The sequence below is a fragment of the Dromaius novaehollandiae genome, chromosome 2, assembly GCF_036370855.1.
Source record: "Dromaius novaehollandiae isolate bDroNov1 chromosome 2, bDroNov1.hap1, whole genome shotgun sequence".
In the NCBI taxonomy this organism is placed as follows: Eukaryota; Metazoa; Chordata; class Aves; order Casuariiformes; family Dromaiidae; genus Dromaius; species Dromaius novaehollandiae.
This window is the reverse complement of record NC_088099.1, coordinates 157,153,632-157,167,389: the sequence shown is the minus strand read 5'-3', so window position 1 is coordinate 157,167,389 and position 13,758 is coordinate 157,153,632. Positions and strand designations below refer to the sequence as shown.

The window sequence follows — 13,758 nt, the reverse complement described above, 5'->3', positions numbered from 1 at the left end:
CTTATATATGCTCCTCTGCTGATTTCTAATTTGTGGACTGTCTCTTGCATAAGATGTTCTTGGTTTTGCAGATTTTAAAATCTAGTCTGTCATTGACATGATGATAATAGTAAACCCCATACATATCTGTGTAGTGTATTTTGGATTCAATATAAATAACAGTATTTAAACAATTTAATGTTAGATATTTTGTAAACAGTAATAATTATGTTGACGTACTGTAATTATAGAATCATCAGAAGAAGGTGAAGACCAAGATGATGAAGATGGTGAAGATACTCAAAAGCGTTATGACCTTAGACAGAGGAAAACTGTTGTACGCTATCAAGCTCCACTGGAAAGTAGGTTATATGCACAATTGCTCTTAAGGGCTAATTTCTTGCATATAAAGGAGATACAGTTTCTTGAAGGAAAATACATACACACACACACACACACACACACACACCTTCTATTTAAATTTCTTATTTTCATTCTGCAAAGTACATTTTGCTGCAGTTATTACATGCGTGTATCCTGTGCACATTATATTTCTTTGCCACTTCGTGTACTCGTTGCTGTTTTTCATTTATTACATGCATTGGTTGGTTTCTACTGGATGTCAATGCTATATTACAAATGTACTGCTATAGTGTGACTTCAGAAGGTCTACTTAGAATTCTGTTTCTACTTGTAGTTTAGTTTATAATAACATTTTTCTTCCATTGTACTATTTTATCAAAGACTTACGGAATAAGTTTTGCTATTTCCATATCTGAACTTACTGATTTTAATTTAAAGATCTCACCTGAGAACTACAAGATGATGTGTATATCTGAAAGAATAGTAACAAAATCAACCTGGTAGTCTTACTCTTGTGACTTTGTTTTCATTAAAAAGCAGGTGTGCGTTTGTTTCACTTGTACTACGTATTGATAAAAGACACTAAACTTTTGGGGGGAGTTAGACATGGGTGAAACATCACATTTTCTGCCTCTTTTGCTGTCCTGCTTTATCTTAAAGGAGGCTGTATCACTGTTCTAAATTCTTTTCTTTCAATAGAACCAAGGCAACGTAAGATATTTTTTTCGGGACGGTCTTCTCCTGTCAGACAAAGATATTCATTCAGAAGTGCTCAGTCACAAAGCCCTTGCTGCAAAAGAACTAACAGGTTGGTGTAGGGTTAGTGATAGTTGTTCTTTATCAGTAGTGCTGTCAGTCACATCACTGAATAGTGCTTTAAAGAGTTTTCCAGTTGGTGGTAATTACAGAATAATCATATGATTATTACTGTGATAGTATGAGGGTATAAAGAAAACCTTCTGTTAGCCATTAGTTTTTTTACAATGCAATATTCTGAGATTAGTGATGAGATGATTATAGAGGTATTGGCTGAGATTCAGTAACTGAAATTCTGTGGTTCTGGATTTGAAGCCAGAATCCCCCTCCAAAAATCTTAGACTATTTAATTGTGAAGTATAAAAATCATTTGCTTAAAACATATAGATAATTTAGTTAGAAGGAGAGTTTGTCTGGAAATTTTAGTAGATTTTTAGTCTCCTATGTCCCATCATTAAAATAAATTAATAAAACCCAACTTTTTAATTTGACATTTGGGCGAAATAAAGTCCTTGTTTATATGCAAAATTCAAAAAGTTGGTTTGTAATTAGTGCAATTAAAGAAGTTGATACAATTCTTAGCTTAAAGACAGAATCCGGTATGCATCTCAGTATTTAAACATGATATATGGCATTAAATAATGTATACTTTTACTTAGTTTTGTATACTGTCTATTTTGTAGTCTGCAGTGATTTTAAAGAAGTCGAGAACTTAAGTCAAGATCCTATATTCCATTTGCAGGCTGCTTTACCCAGCTGTTCCTGCCTTTGTTAGATCTGCATTTGCTTTAAAGCTTCATGAATAATATCTGGTCTGCTTATGGCAGGGAGAAAGAACTGTTGGGGAAACAAGGGCAGATGACCTGGGAGTCATAAAGCGTAAAGATCGTGAGACCAAGTAGCTTAAGCTCTCTCAGGATATCCCCCCTTCTTCAGTTGTCCTGCTCTTTTTGGTAACAGTTTTGAACATTAAGTTCAGTGAAAATCAGGATTCACTAAAACAATCCATTTACTTTGCACTGTTCTAGTGTACCATATGAAAGATAAATTGGATACAGGTACTGTGTATATTTAAATCACTCAAATACTTGTTCTGGTTTCTTTTTGGAATCAATTCATATTTCCGTATGGAACTATCCTTAAACAAGAAAAATTCCAAATAAATTATTAATTGCCTTAGTGATGACAAGGGGAGTTGGATTCTGTAAGCAGTCAGAGCATGGTGAAAGATATCTGTTGCTGGATGTGAACACTCTGTTTATCATTCTTGAAAGAAGTCAATTTAGGAAGGGAGAGGGTGCAACAGTTTTTAAAGACCAATTTTTAAAATAAGTTAGAGGGGCTTATGTTTTGCAGAGTGAATAGTTATTGTTTATGAAACTTGATTTTTTGTTTGTGTGTCGGATCGGAGAAAATGAGTAATTTGTTTATGAGTTTTGATTGTAAAATAAACATTTTTACCTCTAACAAAAACTGAATTTTGCTATTGTGAGGAAAATCATGTAATGTACTTTGCAATCAGATTCATAAGGAATGCAATGGACTGGAAACTTAGATGTCAAATTCTGAGGTAAATTCACTTGATTTTTGACATTTAGTGTGTTCTTAATCTTTTTTGAATTATTTGTTTAAATATTTGCAGACGGAGACATGCAGTCCACAACAGTGATTCTACATCCTCCTCCTCGTCATCCTCGTCTGATGATGAAGAGCGTTTTGAGAGGCGTAGGAAACGCAGCCGCAACAGAGCTTTAAGAAGGTTAGTGTAATCGGAGAACGGGGAGGGGAGGAATCTACTAAAGAGAAGTAGCATCTGCCTAACCGTATTCTCCTCTTAATCTTGTACAGATTCTAAGTTGTGGCAATATTTAATCATATCTGTTGGAACTGGTGATTGTAACTCAGCTCTCTAAAATTGTATTTTTAGATTGATTCTCTATAAGCAACTGGATTTTGGGGGGGGCTGTAGGGGAACTCTTACATAATTTTTTTTAATGTAAAATTCTGCTTCTCCTTTGCTTTATTGTAGTTGATTTAGAAAGAAAACCTCTATAGCACAAAATTTAAAATAGAGGAAATGACGGAGTTTTTGCTACTTAACAGTGTTTTAACAGCATTTGTTGATAACTATTTAAAAAATATGTTTTTAGGTAGATGTTTCTGAAATACATGTCTTGTTACACACAATATTTAGGAAAGACAAGTGTTGTGTGGCCTTTCTTAATGTTAGTCCACACTGACTTAAGTGTCTCCTTGGGCTGAGACTGTAACTTTTTGAAGGTAGAAACAAAGACTGTTTTAAAGAAGTGTGTGTGTATGGGGTGTTCTTTCATCACAAAAATGAAGGTCAGTTCACAGTATCCGCATATGGAATAACTGGTTCTACTCTTGCATTCGTATACATGCCACGTTGACTGGCATGGGATATTCATAAGTGCTGAGAGTTGCAAAAGTAATTACTCAGCGTAATATCTGGAGTGACCACCTTTATTTATTTATTCTTGGACATGAAATGTATAGCAATTTGAATGATTTTTTAACAATTCGGGAAGTTTATGGAAGCTTATATGGTCTCCTATACTTGCTTCCCAACATTAAAAAAACAAAAAAAACCCAAAACCCCCCAAAAAAACAAAAACAATGAAAATTCAGCTGTGTCTTCAGTTAGAAGGTGCCTTTCTCTTTCTCCTTAATTCAAATCAGGTGCCTTCCCCTCAACTTTCGGAAGGATGAATTAAAGGGAATTCACAAGGACCGAATGAAAATTGGAGCAAGTCTGGCTGACGTCGATCCAATGCAAATAGATTGTTCGGTAAGTATTTTTAAATCATTGTGTTAGTGAGACTTTTCCAATGTTTATGAAAACTTTCCATAATGTGCTGTCTACGACCACCTTCATTTACAGTTTTATCTCAAGGAACTTCACAACGTTGCTCTGAACATTTCCTTTGCATTGGCATATAATAATTTCTGATGGAACCTTTTCTAGGTTGCAGCTTTCTTTAACCTATGAAATGTATTCTGTTGAATTTATCTTTAGGTACGATTTGATGGTGTGGGTGGTCTTTCTGACCACATCTCAGCATTAAAAGAGATGGTCATTTTTCCGTTGCTTTATCCAGAAGTCTTTGAGAGATTCAAAATTCAGCCTCCAAGGTAACACACACTGTATCAAAACTAGAAATGCTAATTCAGCTGTTTTGGGGAGGATATTAAACTGAAGCATCGATATATTTTTGTGCTTTAAAAAAATTTGGCATTGTTGAGGTTTTTTAATAGTAAAAAAAAATTTCTTAAAAGTGTATAAAACTTTGAATATATGTAGGTTCAAAATATAAGCAATGCCTGGTTGTATTTAAAGACTTAGTGTCTGGTGTTTTAAAATGAGAATATACTCCAAGTATCTTGGTTTTAAAAGGTGGGGTTGGGGTTTTTTGAGTGTTTTATGCACAAGTCAACTTGATTAGTTTATAAGCAGGAAGCAACTATCTATTGGAAGTGAAATGCAATTTGTTGCTTGAAAGTCCAGCTGTCTTTCCCTCCCCGCATCCCCCCCCCCCCCTTTTTTTGATTCTCGGGTACCAACTGTAATACTTAGGACTTGCAACTAGAACGTTGCAGTGTTTGTTAAGCTTGGGCTAAAATAAAAATCTGTCTACTTCTTAAACAGCCGTATGGGCACTGAGTTATGAAATAGAATCTTTAATTTATGGCTAACTGTTGGGATAACTTTTTTAGACATACGTAGTATCATTCCTTTTGGGGGGTTTAATGTCTATAGATTTAATTGTTAGCTTTGTGTATTCGCAGTAAAACTCAATCATAGCGTGTTGAAATATGACTTTAAATTCTTTGCTTTCAATAACTTTAGAAGTATTACAAATAAAAGAAAAATTTTAAATGTTTCCTTATTAATTTTAATTGTTTCCTTATTAATTGAAATTCTTTTAAACAATAGTATGCTAGATTTTCTATTTGTTGTTTAAATATTACCTGGAAATGCAGAATACCTCTGCCCCCCCAGCTTCAGACTTCCACCTCATTTATTGCCAGCAACAGAAAGTCTGGGAGACAAAATCCAATTACTTAAAACTTTTTAAGGGAGAGTGAAATCCTTTACTATCAATCTTGCCTTTTTGTGAAAACAAGAACGTGCAGTGTATTATTGAAGAACAAACTGGTGATATGTAAATTGTCTTAGTCCAGTCCCAGATTCTGTGCAGAAGTTTACTCTTGTTTGGCTCCACTCTGCTGTAGTCACCTGTGTAGCCTGTCAGCAGTTTTGGAAGTGTCCTGCTGGGACGCTGTACTCTCTTCTGGAGTTTTTGTGCATCTGAGTTATCCCTTATGTTTGGGTTTTTTTTTACTGTCACATGAAACTGTGTAGAAACACAAAACTTCTACCTGTTTTGACTTCTCGCAATTTAGATATTATTGCTATTCTGGACATAAAGTGTTTTGGTTAGGAGGGAGGGGTTGTTCATTTTAGCGGTGGGGGTTGAAATAAGCTTTTTTGCACGATTTTGTCCTATATGAATCTCTTTTTGTTACAGAGGCTGTCTATTCTATGGTCCACCAGGGACTGGAAAGACACTGGTTGCTCGGGCGCTTGCTAATGAATGTAGCCAAGGTGACAGGCGAATAGCCTTTTTTATGAGAAAAGGTGCTGATTGCCTGAGTAAATGGGTGGGAGAATCTGAACGACAGCTTCGTTTATTATTTGATCAGGTAAGGTTGAAATGTGCAATACGTTCTGTCAGAGTTGTAACTAATTTTCTGTGATGAACGTTTTTAAGGAGAACTTGCTCTTTTTTGTATTTTGTCAGTTTCTTCCATTGAAATGGGAATATTGGTGTTTTCTTTCTCAGTGCCTCCATACTTTGGATCAGGGAGTTGAAATCTTGGAGATATGTTGGGAAAAATTAAAAAACACACCACCACCACCACCCTTCAAACCAAGAATTTTTCCCTCCAAAAAACAGAAGAGGTTGCAAGATATAATGGCTTAGATTCAGAGGGAAACAGATGCAGGCTGAGAACATAGTCACAGAATCCTTTAAATTCAAAAAGGAAGCTTGCTTCTAGAACCTGTAATAGAATTAAGTTCTGACTCTGTTCTCTGTGGTTGCCAAATAGCTGTAAAAAGTTCTGTTATGGTTTGTTTCCTGTTACCCAGTCACAACTGGTTGATGTAGTCTGCTGTCTTTTCTTACTTACGCCAGTTACTCCATTAGCTCAATTAGTAGAGATCTCTGCTGGTCTGAAAATCTAGTTCCACCCATAATGCTTTTTCATGCGTTTCCTCTTTGAATAGCACTGTTTTACTTATGTCAATATTCCTGTATCCATGTTTTATTCTAGGCCTATCAGATGCGGCCTTCCATTATTTTCTTTGATGAAATAGACGGTCTTGCTCCTGTGCGGTCCAGTAGACAAGATCAAATTCATAGGTACTACATTTTTTTGCATCTACATATAATCTGCTTGATCTTTGTGAAAAGAAGACCACAACCTGTTTAACTTTTTGACACATTATCCTGAAAACTTGTAGCTCAATTATCTAAATTTCACATGACTTTAAACAATAGTTCAAAACCATTCACTAAGCTTGATATCAGCATAACATCTGTTATCTCTTTTTAGTGCATCTTAAAATGAGTCCTTTCACTAATCAGCATCTTAGGACCAAAAGCTTCTCCTTTTTGAGTGACCATTGGAGTCATTCAGAATGTAACAAAATTTACTAAACCAGCGAAACAAAATAACATTTTTCTGTTAGTTCCATTGTATCAACGCTTCTGGCACTTATGGATGGCTTAGATAGCAGAGGAGAAATTGTTGTAATTGGAGCCACCAACAGACTGGATTCTATAGATCCTGCTTTACGAAGACCTGGGCGCTTTGACCGAGAATTCCTTTTTAGCTTGCCAAATAAAGAGGTAAGAAATTGTATTCAACCTTAATGCCTAAGCAAAGTTTTTCTTTATAACAAAACCATGTAACAACAGAGTATCATGGAGCAGTTAAGCTGGAATGCGGTATTGTACAACCTGCACAAAAGAGCAATATCCTGACAGACTGTGTCATATTGTGGAGGGTAGATCTGGTATGAAAGAAATGGTATACATACTAGAGAACTCCTTTCTCCCCAAATAAAACTGATCAAGGATAAAATCAGATGTTTCACTTAAGCTGGAGCACATTTTTTTCTGTTCCCAAAGTGGTTCATGTTTGTTTAGTCTACTTAGCCACTTGCATTCTGAAGTTGTGTTCTTGCTCTCAGTTTGTCATTTAAGAAAGGGTAAGGGACACACTTGTGTTTGATAGTTCCCAGGCAGAGAATCCTGGGAGCCACCCATAGCTATTTTGGGAACCGACATTCCTGCTGGTATTAACAGGGAGTTGGATGAAGATGTGAAGTACACTGCACAGTGGCAAGGCTTGGGAAGCTTCTATTTCATTGGTGATATCTAAGCAATGAAAAAATTTGAATATAGCAACAAAAGTAAGCATTTAAAAAAAAAAAAAAAGAAAAGGAAAAAAACTCCATGTGAAACTGTTTTTTGTCCCTTTTGTTTTGGCTATCACTGATTCTTTTCTTTTTAATTAGCACTTCTTGGGAAAAGGATAAAGGGTTTATTGGATTGGAGGCAAGTAAAAATGCACAAAACAGTGTATTTAACATAAGTATTTGGTTCCAGTTTTCATGTGCTTTCATGAATAGGAGGGAGTGTGGCATGAAATAGAGTTATTACATGATTCACTAGTGTGGAAGAATTCTAGAAATCCCTGCTGTAATTAATCTGTGTACCAGAAAATACTTAACTGAATCTCTGGCTAAGATCAGAGATGAAAATGGACAAAACTTAACATTTTCTGGATCAGTGATACTAGCCTGGATCATAGTTGTTCTTTGTAGCAATTTGAACTCATACTTGTTGAAACTTGCATGTAGAGCTTCTATAAAAAGTCTTTTGTTCCTGTACAGGTCCCCAGAAAGAGTTTAATGTAACAAACTGAGATTATTAAACTTTAAAAAGTAGGGAGTGAATTTATTGAACTTTAAAATTCCTGAACGTTTAGTATAATCACTTAATCTGTTAATGTGAAGGGTTCTGTCTCTGCCTTTTGACTTAAGACAGACTATAATGCAAGCACTTTGTTTCTAGGCTAGAAAAGAGATTTTGAAGATTCATACACGGGACTGGACCCCTAAGCCACTGGACATGTTTCTTGAAGAGCTCGCTGAACAATGTGTTGGTAAGATCAAAAATGAAATGAGTTATTGCATGTGGCTGAGTCCTAAGGAGTTTTAGCTCCTATCAGGTGGTAACCAAGCTCTTGTGCCTTGCTGCAGAATTAGCCAGTGAGCTAGCCGAAATGTCTTGGTAGTAATCAAAGTTAGATGCCAGCTAACTGCATACAAAGTCTTTACAGGTTGCACTTTGGAAACTGCGTTCTTGACTTTCCTGTGTTGCCTGAGACTGACATAACATTCAATTTGATGTTTTGTTTATTAGGATACTGTGGCGCTGATATTAAATCCATATGTGCTGAAGCTGCCCTCTGCGCTTTGCGTCGACGCTATCCTCAGATATACAGAAGCAGTGAGAAATTGCAGTTAGATATCACTTCAATTAAAATAACAGCGAAGGATTTTGTCATGGCTATGCAGAAGACTGTACCAGCTTCACAGAGGGCTGTGGCTTCACCTGGACAAGCATTATCACCCATTTCTAAACCACTGCTTGAAAATACATTAGAGAGAATTTTAGAAGCCCTGCAGAGAGTATTTCCTCATGCAGAGCTTGGACTGAAGAAGGACCAACAGCAAGGTATAACAATAATATTCGCTTCTTAAAATTCTGCCAAACAAAAACTTCTCATTTGTGCAATCAACATACAGAAGCCTTTCCATCCTAACAGGATTTTTAAATGGTATAATTTTATTATTTGCATGTTCATGCCTTTATTTCAGGAATATGTAGAATACAGTACATGGTTTTTATTTTGGATTCTAAACTGAAATGAGAGATGAGACCTGTGAACTACCCACCATTCACAATAGGGAACTACATGTTATCTACTAATGCATCCTATTTCTGACAGTAGTCAGCATCATATTTATCATTTTTAGAGATTGATTTAAGTTTCGAAGTATGAAGAACCTCTTTTTCTTTCAGAATAAATATTTAAATATTTCTTCAGGGGCAGGGGAGTTTTCTACACAAATACTTCTAATTCCTTTATTGAACAACTTCAGGACCAGGATGCTAGTATAGCTGGTTTAAGTTAAATGCTATTTTAGCTATCATCATTTTTCATCATAACATTTTAATTTAAATATTTGTGGATCACACTGTGCTTTTGCATGTGAGATCACATGCATCGTATTTCTTCGCAATACCCTACTAGCTTTACTACCAGTAGAGTTGGTGGATTCCTTTTTATTGGTAGAATAGGCAGAAAACCACTAACAAAATGAAAGCAGAGAGGCTAGGAGTTCTGTAATTGCTTACCCTCTCTGCTGTCTGCTTCTACCATCTCCTTCTTCAGTGATCTTTGAGGAGCTTTATTTAGATGTGTTGATCTGTATATCCTGGCTCAGTAGTCCTCAGACAAATGGGAGTTTGTAGCCATTACATTCACTTAATTCCCAAACTTTCACTGAGGGACACTGCTTCCAGACACACACAGCTTCATGGGTTGTGTAGGTGTCTAGGAACTACAGAAGTTGTTCCTGACAATCACATCTCTCTGTTTGGGGGGGGAGTTTTCACTGATAGAAAAACACACCTTTTGCAAAACATGAGACTTAGGAGAGCTTTGTAGAGACCTGTGCAATCTCTTTAGATCTGTGGTAGGATGAAGTCTTCAGAAATAGCATTCAGTGTGTGCCCACTGAATGGAGAAATACAAGATAAATCAGTGATGAAACCCACTTAGAAGCTGTATTAGAGCGAGAGAGAGATACAGACTATCCAGGAAAGTTAACAAACCCTTCTTGTCTTTCAGATGGTATAAACCATATTTTAAAAAATGATTCAATGTATAGTGATGAGGAATCACCTTCAGTCTTTGAAGATAAGCTATCTCATAAAACGCCTGGTAGACGAAAGGAAAAATTCCTGAACTTTAACAGGTACATGCCTGTTCCCTTTTAGATTCAAAATCTTAAGATTGCTGTGTCTTTGTAAGCAGACTTTGCTGTTGTAAGTGTGAGGGGTGGTAGATGAGGGAGTAAAGGAAAATTTGTGCGTGATGGTGGGGGGGCAATCAATTTCTGTAAGAAGTGAGCATAAAGATAAAACTAAGCACTAAAGTCCTAATGAAGTACACTGTTATAACTGGTCAAATTGAAGCATCCAGTCTCTTTTTCCTAAACCAAACAGATCCACAAACTATTGGGACATACTGATTTAATCCATGGTGTCCTTTAAAGGCTCAAGACCAAAGAAGTGCGCTGTCTATCCTTTTAGTTTAAAAAAAAAAAAAAAAAAAACCCTATATGGATTTGTGTAGCCATCTTTTGCCCTTTTACTTTCCAAGATTGTTAAAACAATAGTGAATTATGTAGTAGGAACAAAGTTAAGGAATGGTTTGTTAAAACAGCATAAGAAAAACTTGAAACAGTATCTACATTTGTTACCTTTAAGCCACTAAGCTTAAAATAATCATTTGATATTTTAATGTGGAATTCATTTAAACCCACAGTTGAAAAGGTAGACTGTGTTGTCACAACTGAGTCAATTATTTTTCTCAATTTCTATTACTGTGCTGTTCAGGAAATCTTCTGACTTACTGAACTTGGTTAAGTCTTTCGGATCTTTGTCTCGAGCCAGAAAAGGTACCACAGTATTGTGGTGGCAAAAACAAATGGTATTCACGAATGCATTTCATAATAATAAAACAAGAATATTAGGAACCTTATTTGCAATCTGGGTTAGTAGTAAACAGCACACAAGGAAAGGTGAAACAATTTGAATGACTGAATAAAATAAGACTTAGGTACTTAATGGTAATGCTGTTAATTTAACCAATACAAGTCTTAGGTACTTAATGGTAATGCTGTTAATTTAACCAATACAATTTTGCACATCTTCAGGTATAGCTAATGTGTTTCAGTGGCCATGTTAATTTTTTTCTAAAAAGTTCTGCTCCTTCATTCCCACCTTCTTCAATAACTGTTGACCAGTTTCAGCTAAACTTGACAGATGTAGAGATCTCAAAACTGTTTAAGCTCAAGAATCTGTCGTATGGGTAGTGATGAGATCCAGACTGTGTGCTGAGGGAGAAAACTATCATTCTCCCCCATATTGGGTAACTGGCCGGTTGTCCTCTGTGTATTTGGTTGGACAGTCACCGTGTATGATTTAAGGGCCATCATTTACCCAGCCAAACAAGCAGCAGCAAAGGTGGGGATCAGTAGGATTGCTTAGGGGCTGTATGGTATGAGTCTTCGAGAAAATGGGATTTAGTAATCTTCCTGATCACAGAACAGTTTACTACTTGCTGCAGTATTTAAAAAAACAAAAAAAAAAGTACAGAGAAAAGTAACATCTATGTCTGTATTCATCACTAGATTTTTAAACTTCTTATTTTCTAATTTTGTTCTAGAAATGCTTATTACCAGCCAACATCTTACAGGCCAAGGCTCTTGCTAGCTGGAGAGCCAGGATATGGACAAGGTTCTCACCTGGCACCTGCAGTAATACATGCTCTGGAAAAGTTTGCAGTTTATACACTGGACCTGTCAGTTCTGTTTGTTAGTGTCACATCACCAGAAGAAACATGTGCACAGGTATCTTTTTTTTTTCCTCTTTAATCTCATGGGATTCATTGACTGTATGTAAACTACTCAAGTGAGGTAAGTGAAATTCATTGTTAATGGAGGTGACCTGGTTTTAATGTACTTTGTGGTGTTTATTTCTGCCTGAAAATACACACTTTTTTTATGCTGAGTGATAGAGAATAAGGATGTTGTACATGACCATGTTCACTATTCCAAATTAAACAGCTAGCTATTCAGGAAGCTGAAAGACCTTGCTGGCAAACCTCGCTTTATAGCAAGAACGCCTGCTGATCTCAGTGGGATCCAGAAGTTGGTTTCATTGCCTACTAAGACTCTGAACTTCCAGCAGATAGCTCTGTATCAGCCTGACTGCATGTCATGCACTTTTTGTAGCCATTTGGTTGGCTAGTTTTTGTTTAAGTGTAATGCAATCAAGGTTCTTCGGGAAGGAAATAGCTTTCTTTTCTTTCATTTAAATTTACAGCTTGTACTACTGCAGCATACACAGTAAAAGCATTTAAACTCCTAGAACACTTTTATTGATACACCATTATCTTTTTTTTTAACTAGAAGAATACAGTATAAATAGATTTAGGGCTGTTTTGTTCCTTTTTACTTTCAGGCAGGAAATTTATTTTTTGGTTTTCATCACTAGTATAACATTTTGACCTTTTATTAGAAGCACTGGAGAGCTTTACAAGTAAGGACAGGTGTTCTATGATGGGATACCCATCTGTCACATGAGAGGAACATTTCCTTTTTGGTTATGTGATGGTTGCATTTGTGGTCATATAACTACAATGCCTAGTCTGTGCCCAGATACACTGCTAGCACTTTCCATCTCATGACCAGAACTGCGTAACTGCTGATCATCTGAAAAGGTGCACAGAGCAATTCATCATGTGAAAGGACACTTGCTACTTCCTTCATGCGGTAGATTCATGTCCTTTTGTGTGACTGAGGTACCTACCAGCTGCAGGCAATGGCTTGTGATCTTCCAGAGTATGTAATCTGGTCTGACGGATTCTCTCGAAAATGAGAGGCTGGGAGCTATATAGCTATTCAGACAGGCTGAAGATTGGTCACCTCTATACTTTGAAATCATGAGTTATAACTGGGTTTCTTTTACAGTGTCAGCCCTCGCCTTTTCACATAGGCCTTTCTTTGTTCTGCCTGTGCTCCAAACTGACTTTGATACAAGCCCATCCTGAAGTGAAAACTGTACAGTCACAGTGGTGTAGCAATTTACCCATGCTAATGCATCTCTCTGAAGGGCTGATCTTAGTTTTTTGAGCCCACCATCACATTAATCAAGTTGTGAGGCTCTTTGGGAGTTAACTTACACCTAAGCAGTTTTGAAATCAGGCAGCAATTTGGATCTGTTTCTGTTTGTCTAGCTTTGTCAATAATTCAGTCAAAGTAGAAATTTTATTAATAATAATTTGGGTTTTTGTTGGTTTGTTTTGGCACTTTGTCTTTATATACTCTTATTTTGTAGGATAGTTTGATTGATACATAGTTATTTATTAGCAGCCTATACTACTTGGTTCATTATTCTTATCAAAGCTTTCATTTTACTAGTTGATCCGAGAAGCTCAGAGGACAGCACCAAGTATAATTTATATTCCACATATCCATTTATGGTGGGAGACGGTTGGAGTTGCATTGAAAGCTACTTTTACAACATTATTACAGAACATTCCAACTTTTGCTCCAGTTTTGTTGCTTGCAACATCAGATATATGTCATGCAGATCTCCCAAAAGAGGTATTTCTATCAATACTTTTCCTACTTCTTTCATTCGGTTTCATTTTAATTTATGAATCCTTTAAACGTCTGAATACTGTGCTCTTGAGCGAATGGATACT

The 13,758-nt window shown here is 36.3% G+C and overlaps 1 protein-coding gene across 4 annotated transcripts in view; it reads left to right on the top strand.

Moving 5' to 3' along the window:
• Positions 1-13,758, top strand: part of ATAD2 (ATPase family AAA domain containing 2) — a 39,477-nt gene that overhangs the window by 13,787 nt on the left and 11,932 nt on the right. For all 4 annotated transcript variants that reach the window (XM_064507843.1, XM_064507839.1, XM_064507842.1 and 1 more), the window contains exons 7-19: positions 231-341; positions 1,042-1,150; positions 2,741-2,857; positions 3,802-3,910; positions 4,139-4,254; positions 5,652-5,826; positions 6,460-6,548; positions 6,878-7,037; positions 8,268-8,358; positions 8,619-8,933; positions 10,114-10,240; positions 11,716-11,899; positions 13,472-13,657. In XM_064507843.1, coding sequence (XP_064363913.1) covers positions 231-341; positions 1,042-1,150; positions 2,741-2,857; positions 3,802-3,910; positions 4,139-4,254; positions 5,652-5,826; positions 6,460-6,548; positions 6,878-7,037; positions 8,268-8,358; positions 8,619-8,933; positions 10,114-10,240; positions 11,716-11,899; positions 13,472-13,657 — 1,889 coding nt within the window. The remainder of the gene's footprint in view (positions 1-230; positions 342-1,041; positions 1,151-2,740; positions 2,858-3,801; positions 3,911-4,138; positions 4,255-5,651; positions 5,827-6,459; positions 6,549-6,877; positions 7,038-8,267; positions 8,359-8,618; positions 8,934-10,113; positions 10,241-11,715; positions 11,900-13,471; positions 13,658-13,758) is intronic.